Below are 21,316 nucleotides of genomic sequence, written 5' to 3'. Positions count from 1 at the left end.
TCCCGAGCCCGGCACATGTCTAGCTTTTCATCCACCAGCCCCCCCAAGTCCCTCTGGGCAGGGCTGCTCTCGATCCTTTCTTCCCCCAGCCTGTCCTGATACTGGGGGTTACCCCAACCCAGGTGCAGGACCTTGCACTTGGCCTTGTTGAACCTCATGAGGTTCACACAGGCCCACCTCTCCAGCCTGTCCAGGTCTCTCTGGATGACATCCCGTCCTTCTGGTGTGTCAACCGCACCACTCAGCTTGGTGTCATCCTCAAACTTGCTGAGGGTGCACTCGATCTCGCTGTCTAAGTCATTGATGAAAACATTAAACAGCACCGGTCCCAGTACGGACCCCTGAGGGACACCACTCGTCACCGGTCTCCATCTGGACATTGAGCCATTGACCACTACCCTCTGGATGTGACCATCCAGCCAGTTCCTTATCCACCGAACAGTCCACCCATCAAATCCATAGTTCTCCAATTTAGAGAGAAGGATGTTGTGGGGGACCGTGTCAAAGGCTTTGCAGAAGTCCAGATAGATGACGTCTGTTGGTTTTCCCTTGTCCACTGATGCTGTCACACCATCATAGAAAGCCACTAGGTCCGTCAGGCAGGATTGATCAATTGATACCTAGCAACCTAAACATTACTCTTTTGTTGTAAGGAAAGCTTATGGTATTTATTTGTGTAAGTGCTATTAAAAATTATATTTAGATGGAGGGAATGATACATACAGTTTAGAAAAAAAAACCAACAAACCAAACAAATGCAAAGTTTGTGTAGCTTGTGCAGCTGACATCAGAGAGGTAAACTTGGACATTTTTTATCCACATCTTATTTTTTATGAAATCTTGAAACAGTATTTCTCCCTTAATGCCATGCAACAGATATTTCAATATATGAAACGCAACTGAATGAACCAAAGAATTGCATGCTGTTGCTCTCAAAATCTGAATAATAGACCTTCATGGCAGTGGTGATGTTATGTTTTGTTTTTAAACAGTTTGCTTAATAGTATGCTCTCAACAGCCTCTTTTTACCACAAATAAAGGAAGCTATTCTATATCAGATTTAGGTCAAGAGTTTCAATTTCAAGAGACAATGCTGTCTGTCTCCTTTGAGGGTGACAGAATGTGGGCTTTTACATCTTTGAGTTTAAAGCTTTTAGAAATTTACTCCAACCAGCAATAAATAAATTAATAAGCAATTAATTCCGAAGACCAATAAATAAATTAATAAGTAATACTAAGACAATTGTTAGGTCCATTCAAACAAGTATTTTTTAAAACAGAACATTATTTTTTTTTCTACAAGATCGTGGTAATTTTTTTGTGTGTGTTACGTAGAAAGGAAAAATCTGAGCAGAAGCTAAAATGTCAGAAATTCATATATCCCATGGAAATTTTGAAAAACATGCACTCACTTCACTGTATATTGAGTCACTTGTAGTAATGTTACTGAAGAAGAATGTATGTCTTAAAAATTATTCAGATTTACCATGACATCAGGAAGTAGCATACTGATTATGCAGATGTAGATAATTGACACTCCACTTGGAAAGACTTAATTTTTAGATTATCCTTTAAATCCAAATTTTTTTCCTTTTTTTTTTTTTTTTTTTTTAACTTCAGGAGAATATTTAAAAACTCCTTCTTAAGAAGTACAAGGAACACAACATAGTAGGGATTATTCATTACTAAAATTAATTACAAATATTAAGAGTTACAATAATTTCTTAGTGATGATCTTCAGCACCAGAGTTATGATGCTGAGTCCAAGAGTCCTCTTGTAGATGTGCTGTCTTTTGGTAGAAATGAGATGGTAGTGGAAGTTGAGGTGCCAGGAAAGGTAGTAGCTGGAAAAAGTTTCTAATTTGTAAAAAGGGAGTTAGCGGGCCATGAATTATGAAGCGTTTCAGGAGGGAAGTGGCTCAGTTGCTAGCAGTAAATAGCACCAATAACTGGTAGGAAACAATTTTTTGTGTGAATCATATTTACACTGTGCAGTAGTTCGAGCCCCAAACCTTAGTAATAGAAGTCTATAATTAACAAGAATGTATGGATTATGAGAATTGTTGCCAAACAGAGAGTACTGAGGAGAAATACAAATTATATTTTAGATGAAAATCATGCTTTCCTAACGCCTGCAGCCATTGAGGAAGGAAGGTTATCTACCTCTCTATGGTTACCTTTTTTCCCCAGTTTCCTGTCATGTACCGGGTTTAGGTATGGTCAGCAACAGAGTACTAAATTAGATGGGCCCTAGATGTGTCCAAGAGTGGCATTATCTTTATGGCTGACTACCATGAAATAACTTTAATATTCAATGAAGGGTATAACTGAACAGTGCAATAATATCTTTTTTCTTTAGAAGTGATGCTTCATTTCTTCAGAAGTGATGCTTCATTTTATAATACATTTTGCACTTCTAAAGCCTTTTATTCTGATTTTTTTCTGCATTATTACTCCTTCTATTTCTACTAGTGTTATTTGTTAACTTCACATGCAGTCAGCAGGAGTAAAGATTCTATTTCTCAGGAAGAGCCTTTTCCTATTTATTTAGCATGCAAAATGCATTTGGTATCAGGATTTATTCCTTCAAAGCTTGGTGAAGTTGTTCCTGCAAAGGGAGAAAGACATTAACTGTGAAGCTTGGATCTATACCTATGCCATATAGTTAATATAACTGTCTCTTGTCACCATGACTAGTTTTTTTTTTTTTTTTTCCCTTAGTCTAAAAGTAGAATGCAATACTTTGCAGCCAGTCTCTGCATATGGATAAAAAGAAGTCTACAATGTTTGACTTTATGCTGATTTAGGGGGTTTTGTGCTTTTGGGCTCTATTAACTTTCTGTTGGAAACTTGGAAGGTTTTTTTTTTTTTTAATAACATGCTAGAAGTAAAGCTGAATGTTACTGACATTGTTCCAGATAACACTTGGAGAATTCTGAAATGGTGAGCCACAGAACACCAGTAATTGAGTGTCCCTTATCAAGGTTTCTATTAATTTCATTTTCATCAGGCCTTTAAATAACACATAATTTCAGTGTTGTACTTATAAAGTAGATCTTTACTTTCTAATAATCTGGTAGACCTCTGTGTTATTTACATGCATGAAATTTAAGATACGCTCTCCAAGTAAGGTCACCTTTGATTCAGAATCCCAGATGGCCACAGAAAATACCATCTCTCAGTGACTGGTATTGCTTCCAGAGCGCGTTTTCTTCATGTATGTAACACTACCAGGCAGACGAGGAAAGAAAGTGTCTAGCAAAAGAGGGGAAATAGAATGGTGCTACCAGTTATGGAATCGAATGCTTAGAAAGAAATAAGCTGATTTTTTAGTGTGTGATACAAGGACACGGAGCTCTGTGTTCACCAGCATAGGCACAGATTTTTTTGAACCGGATGTCCTTAGGATAGGTTATACAATCATACAACAAAAAAATATGTAATCAGTGTTGTTATCTGACCAAAAAATGTGGCTGTTAATCCTGACATATGTTTTGGATGTAATGGAGGGAAAACACCGTGGTGCTTTACATCAGCTTTTAGTGAGCAGTGTCGTATGTTAGACTCCTACCCACATTATATCTTTTTGTTGTTAAATACGTACATAAAAGAAAACAAATGTGAGGCACATTAGTGTAATTAAGGACTGGAGGAAACCCATTGATCCTGATTTGAAACTGCTGATAAGTTTAGCTTTACATCATTGCTGAATTGTTTCAGATGATCAGACAGAAATAGAAGTCAGTTCAGCTATGTCCTTTCCCCTATGTCTTTGGGGTTTGTAGTTCTGAAGAACACGTGTGATGCATTTTTGTTATGTTATTCACTGCCTGGGAATCGGGGGGGAAGAGTATGGAAGCAGTGAGAGAGAGAGGAGACATGCTATACGTTTTTCGGAATCTGAAAGCACAGAGGAGTTGAAACCACATGCTTCTTATTTGCTCTTAGGTTTTCAGAAAAAGCAACGATCGAGTGGTTGCAGCTCTTTGAAGGTAGTGGGGTTCCATATGGCCCAATCAACAATATGCAGCAAGTATTCTCGGATCCTCAGGTTGGTTCTCACCAAGTCTTTTCTATACATTATTACACGTGTTTTACAAATGCTGAATAATGATCACTTTTCCTGCCACTCAAACCTGATATCAGCTACTTTAAAATTGGATTTGAGGGTTATATGGTGGATTGAGTTATATGGTGGATTGACTTCAAGCCAATAATATGGCATAATAAGAAATAAATACAGATCTTTAAATTAATTATATGCTTGGGAACACAGATTTTGCCATACTGCATTAAACTGTCTTTCAAAAATGGCTGGTAAAACAGGGAAAGAAATGGTAATGTATTATGTAATTGCACTTTGTCAGATAAATATGCAGAAAGGTACCTTTCTTGCTGTTTACAAGCAACCCATTTTCTGTATGGAGTATGGATAACCAGAATCTATACTGTTTGAAAAAAAACAGGCAACTTTTTGACTGGAAACAGAAAAACGAAGCACAAAAGTCATCTGCAGAAAGATTTTAACCTTTTCTTGGCCTCGTGGTTTCCCTGACTGAGAATGCTTCAGCTTTTTATTTATGTGTATTAATTTTTAAGTCTTTCACTGAATTGCATCTATGCTTAATTATAAACAATATTTTTACTTTTGAGTATCTCTAGAGTTATATTATCTGCATATACCCTGATCCCTCCCCTTCTTCTAACCCTTTGGCTTATGATGGGTTAAAGGGCCCAACACAAACCAAGTTATACTGTCCTGAATAGTGTAAGAGTATTTTACAGCTATTCTGTTGTGTGATGAATCTCCTTTAAATTAATTTCTAATAATGGGAGTAACCAGAAAAATGGTTAACCATTGGCTGCTTTTTTTTTTCCTCTGATTTTGTATGTGTCCATGTCTACTATTAAGAAGCATTTGTCAGGATTGTGAATACAATTGTAGTCTTTGGGAAAGAACAACAGGCAAAAAAATATCTATCATAAGGGAATATGTTTATACTTCTAGAGGTATAAGACAATATTTGTTAGGCTACTGCAAGGAAAGAAGTTTATTTTCTTAAATAAATAAGCTCTTTCTCCTTAAAATGATGTAGTATCGTGCTGTGAAGTATGCATGGGCCAAATTTTTCACTTCATAACTTTCACAGGGATTAAGGTTGGACTTTGAAGAACATACAGCAAGAGTCTTTATTTTACTCAGAACGCAGTTGACTTGGTTGTACTTGGGGCGATGCTGGAAAAATACTCTTTGCTTTCTTTTTGGTGCTGCAAATTTTAAAAAGTCAGATCCACTCTGAAAGAGACAGCTTTTTAAAACATAGTATGTCGTGGGATGGCCACTGCCCCCCCGATTGAGAAGAGGTTAGCTTGGTTACCTTGCTCTTGTTAGAATTCACCAAAATATTATTTTTATATATATTTATTATTATTATATATTATAAATATGATATATATTATTTATATATCTATGGCAGGTTATTACCTGACATAGTTAGCCTGTCCAAAAAAGATATGACAGTGCTTTGCAGACAGATACCACCATATGACAGGTTTTTAAAAGTATTTTCCTGTAAAGGGGCATGCTGATATTTTTTTTTTTTTCCCCTTCATGAAATTTCTTGAAAATGTTGTCTTTTCTATACCCTTCTCTGAAATAAGTGGCACTCGAATACTGTGTTCTTATTACTATTGGAAATGAAATGTCAGTATTTGTAGCAATGCTGTGTGTTATAAGTTTGTTTTGTTTATGGTGCTGCCTGCCTCCTTAAGCGTTTTCTCAGTTATTGTTCTGGTCAAGAGGGGGTGGAGGGAAGATTGCAGTTCTTTCCTCCTCTTTCTCGAAATATGGAAAGGTGTTGACGTTTTAAGGTATTGCTCTTATGGCAAGATATTTACTTTATATCAGTTATATGAAATTGAGCCCCCCACTCCAACTTTACATATCTGAGAGGCCATCCAACAGACCAGCGATTTGGAGAGCAGCACTTAGCCTCTTAAGTTTTCTAATTTCTACACAAATTTTTATTTTCATGGTGAAGACTTCAGACCTTCACAGGTGGCTTCATTGCCCTGTCACTTATCCATAGCTTGGATTTAGGGGCTTAGGGACAGTCCAAGCAAAGCTTTTCACTTTCACATTTTGTCTGAACTGTAGTTTTTGCTGTTGTACCTTGCCCAGTCTCCCTCCACTTGCTCATTCTTCTGCTGCTGTATAGACAGCACACATATGGGATAAACACACATGCTTGTGTATAGCTTTGCTCTTTCATAAGCCAGTCTGCAATTTTGGTTTCTGGAACCTCAGAAAGTTTTCATGCCTTGAGACTATGCCTAGGACTAGGGAAGAAATCTTGCAACACCTGATAATCCATAATCTAGGTATCCTCTGCACTGTGAAATCCCAGTTATGACAGGGAAAAACCAGCACCCAGGACCACCTGGTGGTGGTCATAGCAAGATTTTTCTTATGTGTAAAGCTCAAACTAGTCATTAAGTATGAGAACTTTGTAATCATTCGTAACAGTGCTCACTTTATAATATGCTGGGGTTTTTTTCAGGCTCAGTTTATATAGAAAGTAAATTTCTAGGAAAGATATCACTCAGCTTGCATTTAATAACCTTATTTATTAATACTGTATAACAACAAGTGCAAACAGTGTGATGTAAAATGGAAGAGTGTATCATAACCCAGTAATCTGCTTTTCATAGTGATTTGTTTTCAGCCATTGCAAAGACCCCAGAAAAAAACCAAATCTGGTGATACTTCAACATGCACAAACTCTAAGCTATTTCTAGTAGATGATACCTCTGTCTTGCTAACCTCTTCCATTTTGGATGTTACCAGCAGAGTTGGATCCAAATACAATTCAATTTTTTAACATCATTTTATTGCCATGGTCTTTCTATTTGATCTACGGATTTTCATATTCATAATGCAACCATCATTCATTGTAAGTGCAGTCTTGCACCAAGATGCACTTTATGGATGTCAAGAATCATCAAAGCACATGCCAGCTTAGCTGTTAGCAACACTGCAAAGGGTGCACTGGGCTGATACCAGCCAGCCAGAAATCCTGAGGGGGGGTTGGGATAATGCAAGGGAGGAATGAAAGCAAGTCTGAGGAGATAGGAAAGACAAGTAAAAGACATGACCAAAATGGTCTGATGGAACTCAGTCAGCTACAGGTGGGTCATGTTTTCAAATTTTAAGTAAAAGGACCTCAGAACTCTGAAGGCCAAGAGTGGTTTGTATAACTTCTTCTATAAACTGAGATAAACCAACACATTTTTGATCCCAGGACATTTTGTTAATATCATTAACAGCTTCAATCATACTCCAAGTGAGCTGCCAAAAAACATGAGATTTTTTACTAAGTTGGAGTGCCAGGTGATACTGTTTTTTCCATGAATGGAGTGAAATGTCCACTTTTCCCACTGATTATAATCTTTTATTCATTTGTGAAATTAAAATGAATACCGCAGGCATTTGTACTGCTAAGTCAATCAGTCTGTGGACAGAAGTATATGGGTACTTGTGCATGTATGGATAAAAAGGCTGAGAGAAAGAGGAGCAGATTTGCTAGTTAAGGGAGCAATTTTCTTAAAAATGAGAGGGAGGAAAGAATGTTTGTAAAAGTTCCTCCAAACTCTTAAAAGTACAGTATAGACTATTTTAATGAAGCTTTTTATAGTCAAACTTTTTCAATCTACTTTTTAAAAATGTGTTCTTTTAACCAGGCCAAGATAGTACAAACATTAAAGGAATTCTTAAAACGTTTTAAAAACTTACTAGTGACCTCAGTATGGTCCCATTTAACATACCCTGGGGAACATGTGTATGAAATACAATGTGGTTTGAGGTTTTCCAAACAAAACAAACTTAAAAGAGAATACCATTTTTAATAGAAACTATTCAAATTCTCCCAAAAGATAAAACAACACAAAACCAGGTACGCACTGTACTGCAGCTAAGTATGAAAGAACAAACAACTTTGCTGGTTAAGTGAGGGGACTGAAGAGGTTTTTTGTTTTCTTTAAAATATCATCCTCCCCTTTTTCTCAATGTAATTTCTTTCACAGATCTTTGCAGCATTATTACTTTAATTAAATGGCTGGCATATATAAGAACCAGCAAAGTAACCCAGAAATGTCTTGGGCAGTTTAATAAATTGTTTGTCATCTGGTGTTTTACCAAATTAAATCCATTCATGTTGATGAATTTTACTATATGAATGCTGCCAGCTGAAAATAAGTATTAAAGCCATGCAGTGGTACTTCCCCCTTTGCCCCCCCCCAGCAGTCATACCACACAAGTCGAGTACATCAGGTGTAAGACATCACCCTGATGCATCACTTCTGAGAAATATGGGGAGGGAAATATCGGAGCTGAAATATCACAGCTGGCCCTGATTTCAGCTCCTGCCAAACACCTGCAGACTCTAAAAGGATACCAAAACAAAACTCCACCCTGTGGCAAGAGGCCATCCCTTAACAACCCTTCCCTGACTTTGCATCACTATAAAAATTAATTTAACATTTTTTACAGAAACCGTAGTCTTCCTGTCCCAGAAGGCCATTACAGTTCCTTTAGCCATTTCTCTGAATATGCCTCAGAAAAAAACTCCACAGTAAATTGAAGTAATGAAATATATGATAGCTGGAAATTATCTGATATTTTAAGTTTATTATTTGTGGAAACTTATGAAGGTGGTAGGTTTTATTAACCTCCAGATCATCTCTTATTTTGGAAGTCATTTCACTTGAACACATCCTGGCAAAAATTTCCTAGCATCTGGTAAAAGCTTCTACAATCAGTGTTGTGAACACACAGAACAGCAAAAGATATGATGTGTGTTGCGTTTTTTTTTTTTTTTTTTAATCAACTTATGCATGGATGTTGTTGGTTTGAGGTTTTGTTTTGTTTTTTTTAAATATGACCATGTTTTAATTGTTATTCTTTGTTGAAATAGACTTTTGTGGCCCACTGAGGGCTGTCCCAAGTTGAATGAAATTATATTAATGTCCATAATACTGCAGGGAGTTTTTACATATAGAGGTTTCTGCAACTGAAAAGCAGTTGATGAAGGCCTGAGGTAATACGATGTGTCTGGAAGTAATTCCTAACAGACAAGAGAAAGAGGGGAATTAAATTTCGCATGTGTCTATTAAGTAAGTACTAAAACTGGTTGGAAATTTTCCGATGGAATGTTTTTCCATTTAAAAATGCCAATTCATTGAAAGTGAAACATCCACATGAAGAAGTCTAAAATTAAATTCTTTTTCTGAAACAGAAATTTAGCTATATTCCTGCCTGTTTTGCTAAGTTGAAAATGTGTACTGCCTAGCTTTGATTTAGTGTTTCAAGCCAACTTTTTACTTCAATTTTTAAATTTTATGCAATGAAAAAAACCACACCACCAACCATACCCAACCCTTTAATTTTGTCAAAAGTATCTTTCTTATACTAAATTACAAATGTTTTCAAGCTTTTGGTCTGTGGGGAAATTTAGGAAAGTGGATTCTCTTCTAAAGTGGAAAGCATTAAGGAATGGAACATAGTTTGAAGAAGTGAAATGGAAAATCTAAGACTTTGTAGTATGTGATTCCCGCATATACACAATTATGCAGGCTTTATATGTGTTATGAGATAGTTCTGTATCCAGATGTTATAGGAAGGGCTCAAAATGACACATCACTTGTATTTTGGTGTGAGGAATGTTGTAATAGGAAGTGGTTTTTTTTTTTTTTTAAATTTTGGCTGTAGTGAAATGTGGTCCATGGCTATACCATGTTTTTGTCTGACCTGCCTATCTTACAGTGACAATTAGAGAGCTTATGGTGGAGAAGTCTTGAAATATGATGGGGTTCTAAATAAAAGTGTATGTTTGTGTTAATGATAGGCTTTTGTCTGTACACACATTTAATACACAACTATTGTCTAGATAAGAAAAGTAATGATGAAGGAGGTAGTTTAATGCTTTCTATTAGGAGGTTTTGTTTTCACTTCTCTGTAACTCTGTAGAATTTAGTAGTTTGATCTGAAATTTCCAGTGCTGGTTGTCTGCCTGTCTGAAGTATATTTGGAAATGTTTCTGATAAAATGAACCACTTATGCTTGATAACAAGTTTCCAGAAATCTATTGTCTACCATATCAACATACGCTTACACCTGTCTTTTGTCTGGCAGCTCTGCTGCTCATTTTTAGAGAATTAGTTCTTTTGCAAAGAGACTTGGGCAGAAAGTTGACTGCAGTCTCATAGATGTGCTCTTTTGTTGTCCCATGTTTTTAAGGGTGAGTGAGAGAAGCTGGCTATGAATAAAGAGGAATTGAGCCCCAGACAGTGCATGCAAAAGATAAGCTTTCACCCGCTGCCACATATTCTGTTCCCTTGTATGTTTTGTGAGCCCAAAGGTGTCAGCTTTTCTTGAGACCTAGACTGGATATTGTATAACTACACTAGATAAAATGATCCGTCTTTTTCGACACCTGAATTTTGATCTCTAAAAATGTCACAATAAATAAATCAGAACAACACAAACATGAGAAAATTCATCAACGACTTTACCATAGAAGAACCTCTAATTCATAAGCAATATGATATTTTTAAATCCATTAACATCTTTCTGCTATACCCGCTTCCCAAAGTGTGCAGGATAAACTTGACTGTTGAGTAGTAGAGCATTTGGTCTGCCTTGTGAACCAGGTTGTTGTCTGTCAGATTCTTAATTCATTTGATTCAGAATATGGAAGGGAATGAAAGAGGTAAGAGGTTGCAGAAATATGGCTTCGTTTTTATAGAAGTTGAATGTCAGACAGGAATCTCTTCCTGCATCTGCCACACAGTTCAGACATGGTTTTGGGTAAGTCACTCAATCAAAATGTTAAAAGGTGGTCATTAAACGTGTGCGCCTTATGTTTTGAGTGCCTGCCTTGTGACACCATATGCTAAATACGCAGCAGCACTGAGTTATCATAGATGTAAATGAAACTGTTTAAAGTATTCTTTGGTCATTTTAAAATGCAATATTGTTGAAAATGCTGAAAAACCTAGCACAGTGGTTTTACCCTTAGTTTTCTTCGTACTTTGCTTTCTTAGCCATGAAATTGGGACTCATCTAAAAAGCAGTGTTGTAAAAGACAATAAAAAATGTCACTAATGTATTTATAGAAACAAAAGGAGGACTAAGCAGAACCTCTGTCCTTTATTGGATGAGAGGGGAAACATAGTGACAAAGGCTGAGGTACTTAATGTCATCTTTGCCTCAGTCTTTAATAATAAGACCAGTTGTTCTTGGGGAACCCAGACCCCTGAGCTGGAAGACAGTGATGGGGAGCAGAATGAAGCCCCATAATCCAAGGGGAAATGGTTAGTGACCTGCTCCACCATTTAGACACACATGGGGCTATGGGGCCAGATGGGATCCACCCTTGGGTGTACTGAGGGAGCTGGGGGAAGTTCTCACCAAGGCACTTACCATCATTTATCAGCAGTCCTGGCTAACTGGGGAGGTCCACGTTGACAGGAAGTTGGCAAATATGATGTCCATCTAAAAGAAGGGCCAGAAGGAGGATCCAGGGAACTCCAGGCCTGTCAGCATGACCTTGATGCCAGGGAAGGTTATGAAGTGGTTTGTCTTGAGTGCACTTACCAGGCATGTGCAGGACAGCCGGGTGACCAGGCCCAGTCAGCATGGGTTCTTGAAAGGCAGGTCCTGCCTGACTAACCCAATCTCCTTCTATGACCAGGTGACCTGCTTAGTAAATGAGGGAAAGGCTGTGGATGTCATCTGCCTGGACTTTAGTAAAGCCTCTGACACTGTTTCCCACAGCATTCTCCTAGAGAAACTGGCTGCTCATGGCTTGGACGGGTGTACTCTTTGCTGGGTAAAAAACTGGCTGGATGGCCAGGCCCAAAGAGTTGTGGTGAATGGAGTGAAATCCAGATGGGGGCCGGTCACTAGTGGTCTTCCCCAGGGCACCAGAGAAATAACCCTTTGAGAATTTTTTTTTTTTTATTGTGTGATTTGAGTGATATGTATTAGAATAAGACCTGGAGCTACACTTATGAGAAATAAAACCATTTTTGAATACCTTTAATTTCACTGAATGAGGGAGGAGCCTGACAGGAAAAAAAGTCAAGCATGTACTGTATTTCTTTTGTGCAAGCAAGCAAATGAGGCTTAGTAGTAGTATTTTTAATGTTCTCTTTTAATTTCTTATAAATGTGTACATATATGAACGGTTTGTCTTTAGCTACTACTGTTTGTACATGAATTCCATTGAGAAAAGATTTATGTAAGTATTTTTTGGTTGTGGAGAATATTAAGTTCTCAAAAGCATTTCATTAGAGGTCTGTTCTCATAAAATACTAAATAGCATTTAAAAACTATATTGCCGTCAAGGCCATTGAAAGGTAGAAAAACTCACCTGTTTTTTGGGGGCATTCCCTTCTAGGAGGAGACCTGCCTAAAAGGCATGCTCAGGTTTTGAAGTAAAGAGCATAGCAAAAAAACCCTATTTTTGAAACCTCACAGTCTTTGTTTGGCCTTGGAGTTAGGAGTCCGTAATGCACATCCCTTGCATCTCAAACTCTTGGATTAGTTTCTGTCCTTGCAGGAGTTACGTGCTGCTTCTGTAACCTTGCAGCTCATGAAAGTGACATCAGCTGATTTCAAAGTATCCGTATTTGGTGTCTCGCACTACCAGAGTGTGCTCAGGATAAGGCCATCCAAATTTAAGACATACTGAGCTAGATGATGTGTAACCTCTTAGAAATCCCTCACAGAGCATGAACCCATCTCTCACTTCTGTTCGTATAAAGTGTGTAACTAGGGGATCAAAAGAGAGTCTTTAATTAACCTAGTTATTGCATTTATATAACATTTCATGAGTGTAAAGTCAAGTGTTATGTGTATGGGAAGGGGAGGTAATATATGTATACATCTTTCGCATCAAGTCTCACAGCCTGAAGAGAGTTTTTATGCTGAAACAGTTGATTCAGTTGTTTCTTTAGAAATGTTTTTTGTTGGGGTTTTTTTTGTTTGTTTGTTTTTTAACCTGAGCATTCACTGAATCATTGTCACAAAATAATGGTCAGTTAAAAATAGGTATTCTTTGCTTTTCCCACAGTATGTAAATTGTGAGACTATCTATATTGCCTGTTGGGTGTCCGACTCGCAAGATCATAGCAGATGAAGTAAGAAAACACCACTTTCTGTTTTAAAATATTTTTCTTAGGTAGATGTAGATTCACTTACTAAGCTAAACTTATAGGCTAATCAGTAATAAACACTGGCTTTTCAGACTCAATTTTAGACGTGCTTCAGTACATAACTCCCTCCAACAAAGAGTAACTTTTAAAATTTCCTACAGTATTTTTATGTTCTCAAAATTAATTGCCACCTTGTCTTCTTGGAGTTCATATGAAGATAGCCTGGATATTTTTTTTTCCTTTCTCAGAGACCACAAGGGCTAGATTTTGTCATAGGTCTTGTTCACTTTTAAATGGATTGGTTTGTAATCAATATAAGTAGTGTGATGCAGCTTTGTTGTGTGAGTTATGTTTTGTCTGCATGAAAATACTAATGATATTCTGGAGAATAAGTATTTGGCATATTGAACTTCAGAATCTCTCAAATGGTAGTAGCTGCAGATGATGATATATGTATTCCAGTAAGGGAGACAATAAAATGGAAACCCCAAGAACAACAACAAAAAAAATGCAGAAACTGTGCAGATCAGCTTTTAGTTATCATTTGATCTTCAGCTGCTTTACCTGAGTGCTCAATTTAATTTAAAAATCTTAGCTTAAGCCATGACCCTGGCCCATCATCCTGAAATTACAAGATTTCCCATTCTCTTCAGCTAAAGTTTTATCTTGGAGTCCCACTCACTGCTGAAAAAAAAGTGATATTTTCAGATGAGATGCTGACGCGTTCACTTTGCATTGTACTTATGCAATAACATTTAAAAAAATATACTGTTTTAGTTTTATGCTTCTTACTGACAAGGAGGAATATTTGAGCCATGAAAAGGCAAGTATGTAGGCTGAGTAGGAGTGGGTATTTGAAGATTTAGATTTCCAACCACCACAAAAAGGCATCAATTAGTCAGGCAAGCTTTCTCTGTCATTACCATTTTCCTTCTCATCTCTGACTAGTTTCATCTAGGTTTCTAGCATGATTCAAGCAGACAGTTTGTAACGAAGCAGGAAGTATTTCCTCACTGTGCATGGTCACTGAGGCCAGGAGTGTTGTTACCGTTGTTTTAAAGAACGCATCCTAAGCTTAAAACTGTCTACAGCATTCAGATGTCAGCACTCTGAGCAGCCAGCCACATCTTGAAATTTTCTCCACACAATTTCAATTGGCTACTTAGCAACCGTAGCATTTAATTATAGCAATTTAAAACAGAAGTTATGTAATTTTGTAGTATATCTTTTAGGGGTAAAACTTCTTTTGAATTACATATAAATCTTAATTAATGTTGTTGGTGATCTCAGATGTTCTTCAAAACTTTTTGGAAGTCCTGAAAAACAACCTAGATGTATTGTTCACTACAAAAAAAAAAAAAAAAAATAATAAAAAGATCAGGTTTACAGACAGGCCTTTGGGGTGACCCAATTGAACTTTAATTTTCCAGAACGACACCTGAAACACATTATAGCTCACATAAGAGGAAAATATATTTATACTTTTATGCATGCCTGTAATGGACTGTTAGAATAAACATCCCTGTAATGAAACAGTCAGTCACCTCAATGTGAAGGTAGTGCATTGAAGATGATTAATGGTAGTATTAAGTACGGAGATCTTGACTTGCATGTGAGAAAAAACAAAGAGAATGATACTTGAGGAATTTTGAGCCAAGTTTAGGAATGGCACGAGAAAGACGCAAGGATAAATTGAGATGCCAAGACTATGGTATTTACACTGTGGATCCCAGTTTAATTTCCAAGACAAAAAAAGAAATGAAAAAAAAAACCCAAAACTGCATTAAAAACCAAGCAAAGCAACCCTCCTCCTAGTAGTTCCTCCTTTTTAATATCTGCACATCTATTTCAGATACTGTTTCCACAGAGTCACAAATGAAAAAGGGAGAAGTTAGGATTTCTCTAATACTTCCTGTGATGCTCAAGACTACCCAGTTCTCTAAACCAGCTGAAGTCTCTGTTCCAGTCATCAAGATACAGGCTTTGAGTTTTAGAGAAACTTTGATGGTTAAATCAGTTATGTAATAACAGATTTTGTAAAAAATCTTACTCTTCTTCACCCCATCCTTGAGAAATCATGAAGTCAAAGGAGAAGAATATTTACTGACAACTGGGGTGTGCATCTCCCCTCCCCCTCAAATTCCTATGTCATGATACTGCCTTAGATTTAGGGGCTAGCATGTACAGGGTATGAGGAAGTTGTAGGCTGGCATCATTGTTTTCAGAAGGGAGACAGCATCCTTCAAGCTCTGAAGTTATCAAGATATTACCATATTATTATCATTATATTAATTTCTATTGATACTGTTGGCAAATAAGCCTGACTTCTTGTTTTGTAGTTTCTACCAAATTCATCAAGATCGTGGTCTTGATAAAGGAATCTCTTTGTTATGTCCCAAGGTTTCCTATATAGGTTTGCTCTCTGACCTTTAATGTATGTATCTTACATAGGAATTGGACATCTTTCAGTGACTTTCTTAGCTGGTTTTGGGTATGTTATTTGTTCATGTTAAGAATTGCAGTAGCAAATTACACTTTCCATTTTTTCTTCTTACATGTACCTTCATGCTGAAAAACGCTGACTGTGCAGCACGCAGATGCTTTATTCCTACTACTTTCTACTTTCATGGCATTGCTTTTCATCTTTATGTGTTTTTCAAACTACCGATTCTTTGTTTTTAACATTTCCCTTGTGAATCTAACATTAAGTCTGGAATTTGTGTTTCACTGTCCACACAGCATGTATTTTCTGGAGGTAGTATTTATACATAACTTACCCTACTGCATAGTATATTCTAGCACTTAAGGAACTTATTATATATTATATATTCTAGGAACTTAAGTTATATTGATGCAGTATTCTGGTATTCCTTATTCTCTACCCTCAACTGATATATTTGAAAAGAGAGATACTTTGCAAGGTGAGCCCTATTCATTGCAAGAACTTGTTGGATTTTTCAGTGTTACATCCTATTCTTAGGGTGTAAGAATATGCATTTAATAGGAATGCATACTTGAGGCTTTTGTAAATCATGTGTTTTGAAACACAGAAGTTATGTCCTTAATATAGAATGATTTTTCTTTAATTGCCTTTTTTCTGTCATAAGCTCTAATTCCAGTAAATACGCTGTTACAACTTGTGTCAGTTATAAATATGTGTTATTAAAGGAAGGTGACATTCAGTGTCTCCACAGTGAATATATTTGGAAATTTAAATAACATACTTTCATGTCTTTATCCCCTGAATATGTCCTTTCAGAATCTAAAACCCTAAAATGTTACTCAAACAGCCATTCTAATTGAGATTAAAGGCACAGCAAGACCAGTGCAATTGCTAATCAAGTAAATATCTAACTCTATTCTCTATTACAAGCAAGTTTATAAAAATAACAGGAAATTATAGGTTCTTTGTGACATATTTGCTATTGCAGAAGACTCTTCAACTCCGGCATTTTTTCCTATTTTAGAGCGAAATGCAAACGTTCACTCTTACTGTGTACATTTTACTTCTCTTTTTAGATGAGTGATGGAAAAATAAACATGAAATGAAAGCATGTGGAAATAGTTTATATCTTTACAAGTCATCTAGGAAAGGGTGTAGAAAGAAGTGTTACTGTCATTTCACAATACAAAGCACTTTTTCAACCTTCTGGTCTGTTTTAAGTGAATTTTTTGTTTTTTGAACATACCAAATTCTGTGGATACAAGCCTTCAGCTGCTTCAAAAGGAAAGGCAGATGTACTACTCATACTGTAGGTGTACTCTCTTTGAGATTATTGCCTTTGCATCAGTTTGACCTGTGTCAAATCAGAGCAAAAACCCGTGCTGCTTTCTTAGCTGAAGTAGTTGTCTGTCTAACCATCTAAATAATCTCAGAAGTCAGTAGGGTGATAGGTGTGACTGAAATTAAGTATTTACTTAGGCATGAATAGGGTTTGTATCTAGCTATGCCCTTAATTAAAAATTAATATAAAATACCAGTATCCAAGCAATGTGGATGTTAAAAAGACAATAAGATATATTGCAGAAAAAGTACTACAACTGTTCTACAGACAGCCATTTGAGTTTGGTTTGTTAATTCACTGCTTGCTTTTTTTCTGATGAAACTGCCAATAGGTAGGCCAGCCTTTGGGTGGGTAGAAATATACTTCGACATGAGTATTTAATGTTAGATCACCAATTCACTTAGAGGCCGCTGGTTTTTTTTGAAGGAGGCGTGGAGATTTTAGTACTAATTACTCAGCGTTGACTGTTTAGCTGGTTGGTCAGCAGGTGACAACAAAAGTAACTGAGCATTCATAAATAGATTTTATGTTTTTAAAATAAAGTATTTTTTCAAGGTTTTTGTCAGGAACTTTTTTACTGCATTTTGTACACATTATGTAATTAAATGGGAAGAAATGAATGTTATACCAAAGTATAAAAATCTATACATAGTAATTACAGGCTTGAACTTCAAATGTATGAGGTGTAATTAGGAATTATTTCACCAATTATAGCATAATAGAACATAGTCTTGTTGCAAGGGAGTCTTGCCTGCTGCTCTATGTGGTTACTTAGTAAAACATCACATTTGCCTGAAGTCCTGAAGGAGTCTAAAATTGCATGTAAAATACATTGCAGCTTGATTTAGCTGTATTTGAAATGATGACAGAGGATGAAAGATAATGTGAAACTTGTTCTTGCTTAGAAAACCTCAGTCTTTTTATTTATGCTAAATGAAGTAAGTTATAATCTCCTCAAAGCTATTATGTCCCAAATTCCTGTTTCATTTCTAATTTTAGCATTTGTTCAAAATCTCCAGAGAGGTTACAGAAAGTAATAAAAGTATGCATAGGGAGATTGCTGTAGTTGATAATGGCCATCATGTTTTCTCTGTTTAGTGTCTGCATGTTTTAGTTGGTTCAGTTAAACAGTGAAGTTCTCCCCTCTCCCGCTTACTCCCCTGTATTGGAGTCATTGCAGCTGTTCTCAGGAAAGTAAAATCCTAAGTATATTTGCTGACCTAAGAATGTTTTCTGTTACCAAAGCAAAAAGATTTTTCCTGATGTCTGTAGCTTCGTGCTGACATGTACTCTTCAAAGCAAAGACGTATTCAACAGATAAACATTTATTCGCTGCTTCCTTGAACAAACTGATGTATGGGCCTGACTTTTTCTCTCCTGAAAGAAAAGTAGAGCTTAAAAGCGGGCTGGTTTCTTCTTTTCTATTATCTCTTAGACTTTTTTGTAAGACAGTTATTCTTAGTAGGTTTGAACTAATAGAATCATAGAATCATTTAGGTGGGAAAAGACCTTTAAGATCGTAGAGTCCAACTGTAACCCCACCATTGCTGAGTACACCACTAAACCATATTCCTAAGTACCACATCTAGACGTCTTTTACATATGTCCAGGGATGGGGACTCAATCACTTCCCTGGACAGCCTGTTCCAGTGTTTGACAAACCTTTTGATGAAGAAATTTTTCTTAATATCCAATCTAAACCTCTTGTTACCGACACCCACCTGGCTACAGCCTCCTTTCAGGCAGTTCTAGAGGGCGATAAGGTCTCCCCTCAGTCTCCTTTTCTCTAGGCTAAACGACCCCAGCTCCCTCAGCTGCTCCTCATCAGACTTGTGCTCCAGACCCCTCACCAGCTTCGTTCCTCTTCTTTGGACACGCTCCATCCCCTTAATATCCTTCTTGTAGTGAGGGGCCCAAAACTGAACACAGTATTCGAGGTGCAGCCTCACCAGTGCTGAACACAGGAGTCTTGCCTGTTGTTTTCTGTGGTTACTTAGTAAAACACTTTTACTTAGTGTTACTTAGTACACATTTGCCTGAAGCTCCAAGCGTCTAAAATTGCATGTAAAATACATTGCTTATTATACTTTTTTGGTGAATCATTCACTAGAACTGTGGTTCTGGAGCACATAAAATTGCTTGTAATTTGTATCAAATTCACTAACTAGTTTTAAATATTGTCAAAAGTTAAATTGTGAACAAAATAGTATGGAGATGATGAAGTATTTTCTTTAGATATACTGCATCATGGATCAGAAGAGAGATCTGAACAAATGTTTCCTTCCACTCAGAAGGATGATTGCTGGCATAAATATTATTATGTTACTCTGATTATGATAATATTAAGATGGGATTTTTTTCCCTGTAAAGAGGAATGATATCAGTACTGAGGTCAAATTGAACAAAGTCAGTCATTGTTCTGATCTAATGAGCTGCCTACCAAACAGCTGAAAACTGCAAGATACTCACCAGCTACTTTGGGCAAGTGTAGCAGGGAGAGGGTCTATGAAAGGAGACTAGAAGCGGTTCACAGCAGGGATATATAAGTGGTTGTCTTGGGTTCAGTTTGAACGTCTTGTGCAGTCCAAATACGGTTGTTTCTTCTGTCCTTCTTACTGATGAGAAAAAGCTTGCTTTTTTTTTCCAACCTGTAATTCTAGTTGGTCTCATTTTTGATCTGAGATTGGCTAAGCAATTTTTCGCATAGCTCTGATGTTTACAAACTTTAGAAGTAACTTCATGCCAAATATAAAGTTCATCTTTTAATAAAAACCTTGCTCACTTACTGCTCCAAATATGTCATGAGCATTCTGACTTTCCATACTCTTTGGAAGATTTATGCTAGAGATCTAAATTTTTGGTAAAATATTACTTTTAAAACACAATTTTTTAATAAAAAAATCAACTTTCGGATGGAAATCCTGACTTCATAATCCAGCTTTCTATGTTGTGTAAGCAATGCATGCTTTTGAAACAGTTGCAATTACTTGGGTTTTTTTGCAGCTGACTTGAACTCCGTTAAATATTACACATTTAAAAATGCTTCCCTATTTTTCAAATTGGTGCTGTTTTATACTCTGCCATATATAAAGATGAGTCTAGTGATGCATAACATCAGAAGGCAGGATAAAATGTATTATTTAATTTATATTCATATGAAGAACCTGCCTAAATATATTGGCTGAAGTTGGTTGTCTTGGGTAAGTCGATGATTTAAAGCTTCAGCAGTGTGGCTGACTTCATGGCTTTGTGTACTGTGGCCAGAGATGTTTGTCGATTTGTGTATTTCCTTGCTTCCAAGCACCTGAGAAACAGAAATTTCTGCAAGGAGTGTTTTATGAGCAGTTTGGCATGGCAGGGCTTTGGAATATGTTTGCTTGTTTCTAAGTAGGTAAATGCCAAGACAGAGATAGCTGCAATGAAAACAATTTATATAAAGCTTTTTTCAGAGCAAGATGGGATCTCCACCTGCTTGCATTTATTTTGGACTTTTCCTAAACTCAAACGACTCCAGGGACTTGAATCTGAAAGGTGCTGAGCATTTCTTGACCCCAATCCATCAACCAGCGTGCTGCTTGTGCAATGTTGCATTCACAGCACTGTGATTACTCATGCTTTTCTTACTTTGTACTAGTGTACATTTTACAGTGTTTAAGTTTCAATTTCATTACTGAATTTCATATAGCCTTCCTCCTGGAAAGGTTTTTTTTTTTGTTGTTTCTGTTGTAACTGCCTGCCTCCAATGGTTTGGCTGTGTTCTGCATGAATGAAAAGTTAGGTGGTGTTGCTGTTTTGCATTTTTTTTTCAGAATTGTTTGCTGTGGTGTTCATCCATATATGCCCTGTCTGTCTTTCCCTCTGCTGGAAACACTGTCTGTTCCTATTCCTGCTTTTTGCCATGCAAATTCTTTGCTTCCCCCCCTTCTTTTTTGGTGGGGGATTAATTGTGATTTTAATATCTAGATGCATTCACTCAGTTCTCCAGTGTGATGGCTGATATACTGTCTTTTGTTTGTGTATTTTATTGAGATTTTTTTAAGATTCTTTGTATCACGGAGTGTGCTTCCTTCATTTGTTACATGCCACATTTCTCTGGAGCACTGAATACCTAGGAATAATACAGCAATGTCAATTAAAAGATAGGCATCCATACAAAAAAGCATAAATGCCATTATGATGTAGTGTAAGTTCTAGCTGTTGTACTATGCTGACTACCACAAAATTGTCCAATTTAGTAAATTTATGTATTTTTATTAATTGCAAACTTCATTTATTTCATGTGGTGTTGCATGGAACATACAATCCAGTTTGTGAGT

At 36.7% G+C, this 21,316-nt stretch overlaps 1 protein-coding gene across 1 annotated transcript in view; it reads left to right on the top strand.

The window, feature by feature from the left end:
- SUGCT (succinyl-CoA:glutarate-CoA transferase) overlaps nt 1-21,316 on the top strand; it is a 337,169-nt gene that overhangs the window by 141,210 nt on the left and 174,643 nt on the right. Inside the window, exon 11 of the mRNA XM_009637219.2 lies at nt 3,949-4,051. Coding sequence (XP_009635514.1) covers nt 3,949-4,051 — 103 coding nt within the window. The remainder of the gene's footprint in view (nt 1-3,948; nt 4,052-21,316) is intronic.

Source organism: Egretta garzetta, unplaced genomic scaffold (genome assembly GCF_000687185.1).
Source record: "Egretta garzetta isolate BGI_Z169 unplaced genomic scaffold, ASM68718v1 scaffold194, whole genome shotgun sequence".
NCBI classification, from domain to species: Eukaryota; Metazoa; Chordata; class Aves; order Pelecaniformes; family Ardeidae; genus Egretta; species Egretta garzetta.
Note: the sequence above shows the minus strand (reverse complement) of the source record. Positions and strands in the feature narration are given on the sequence as shown.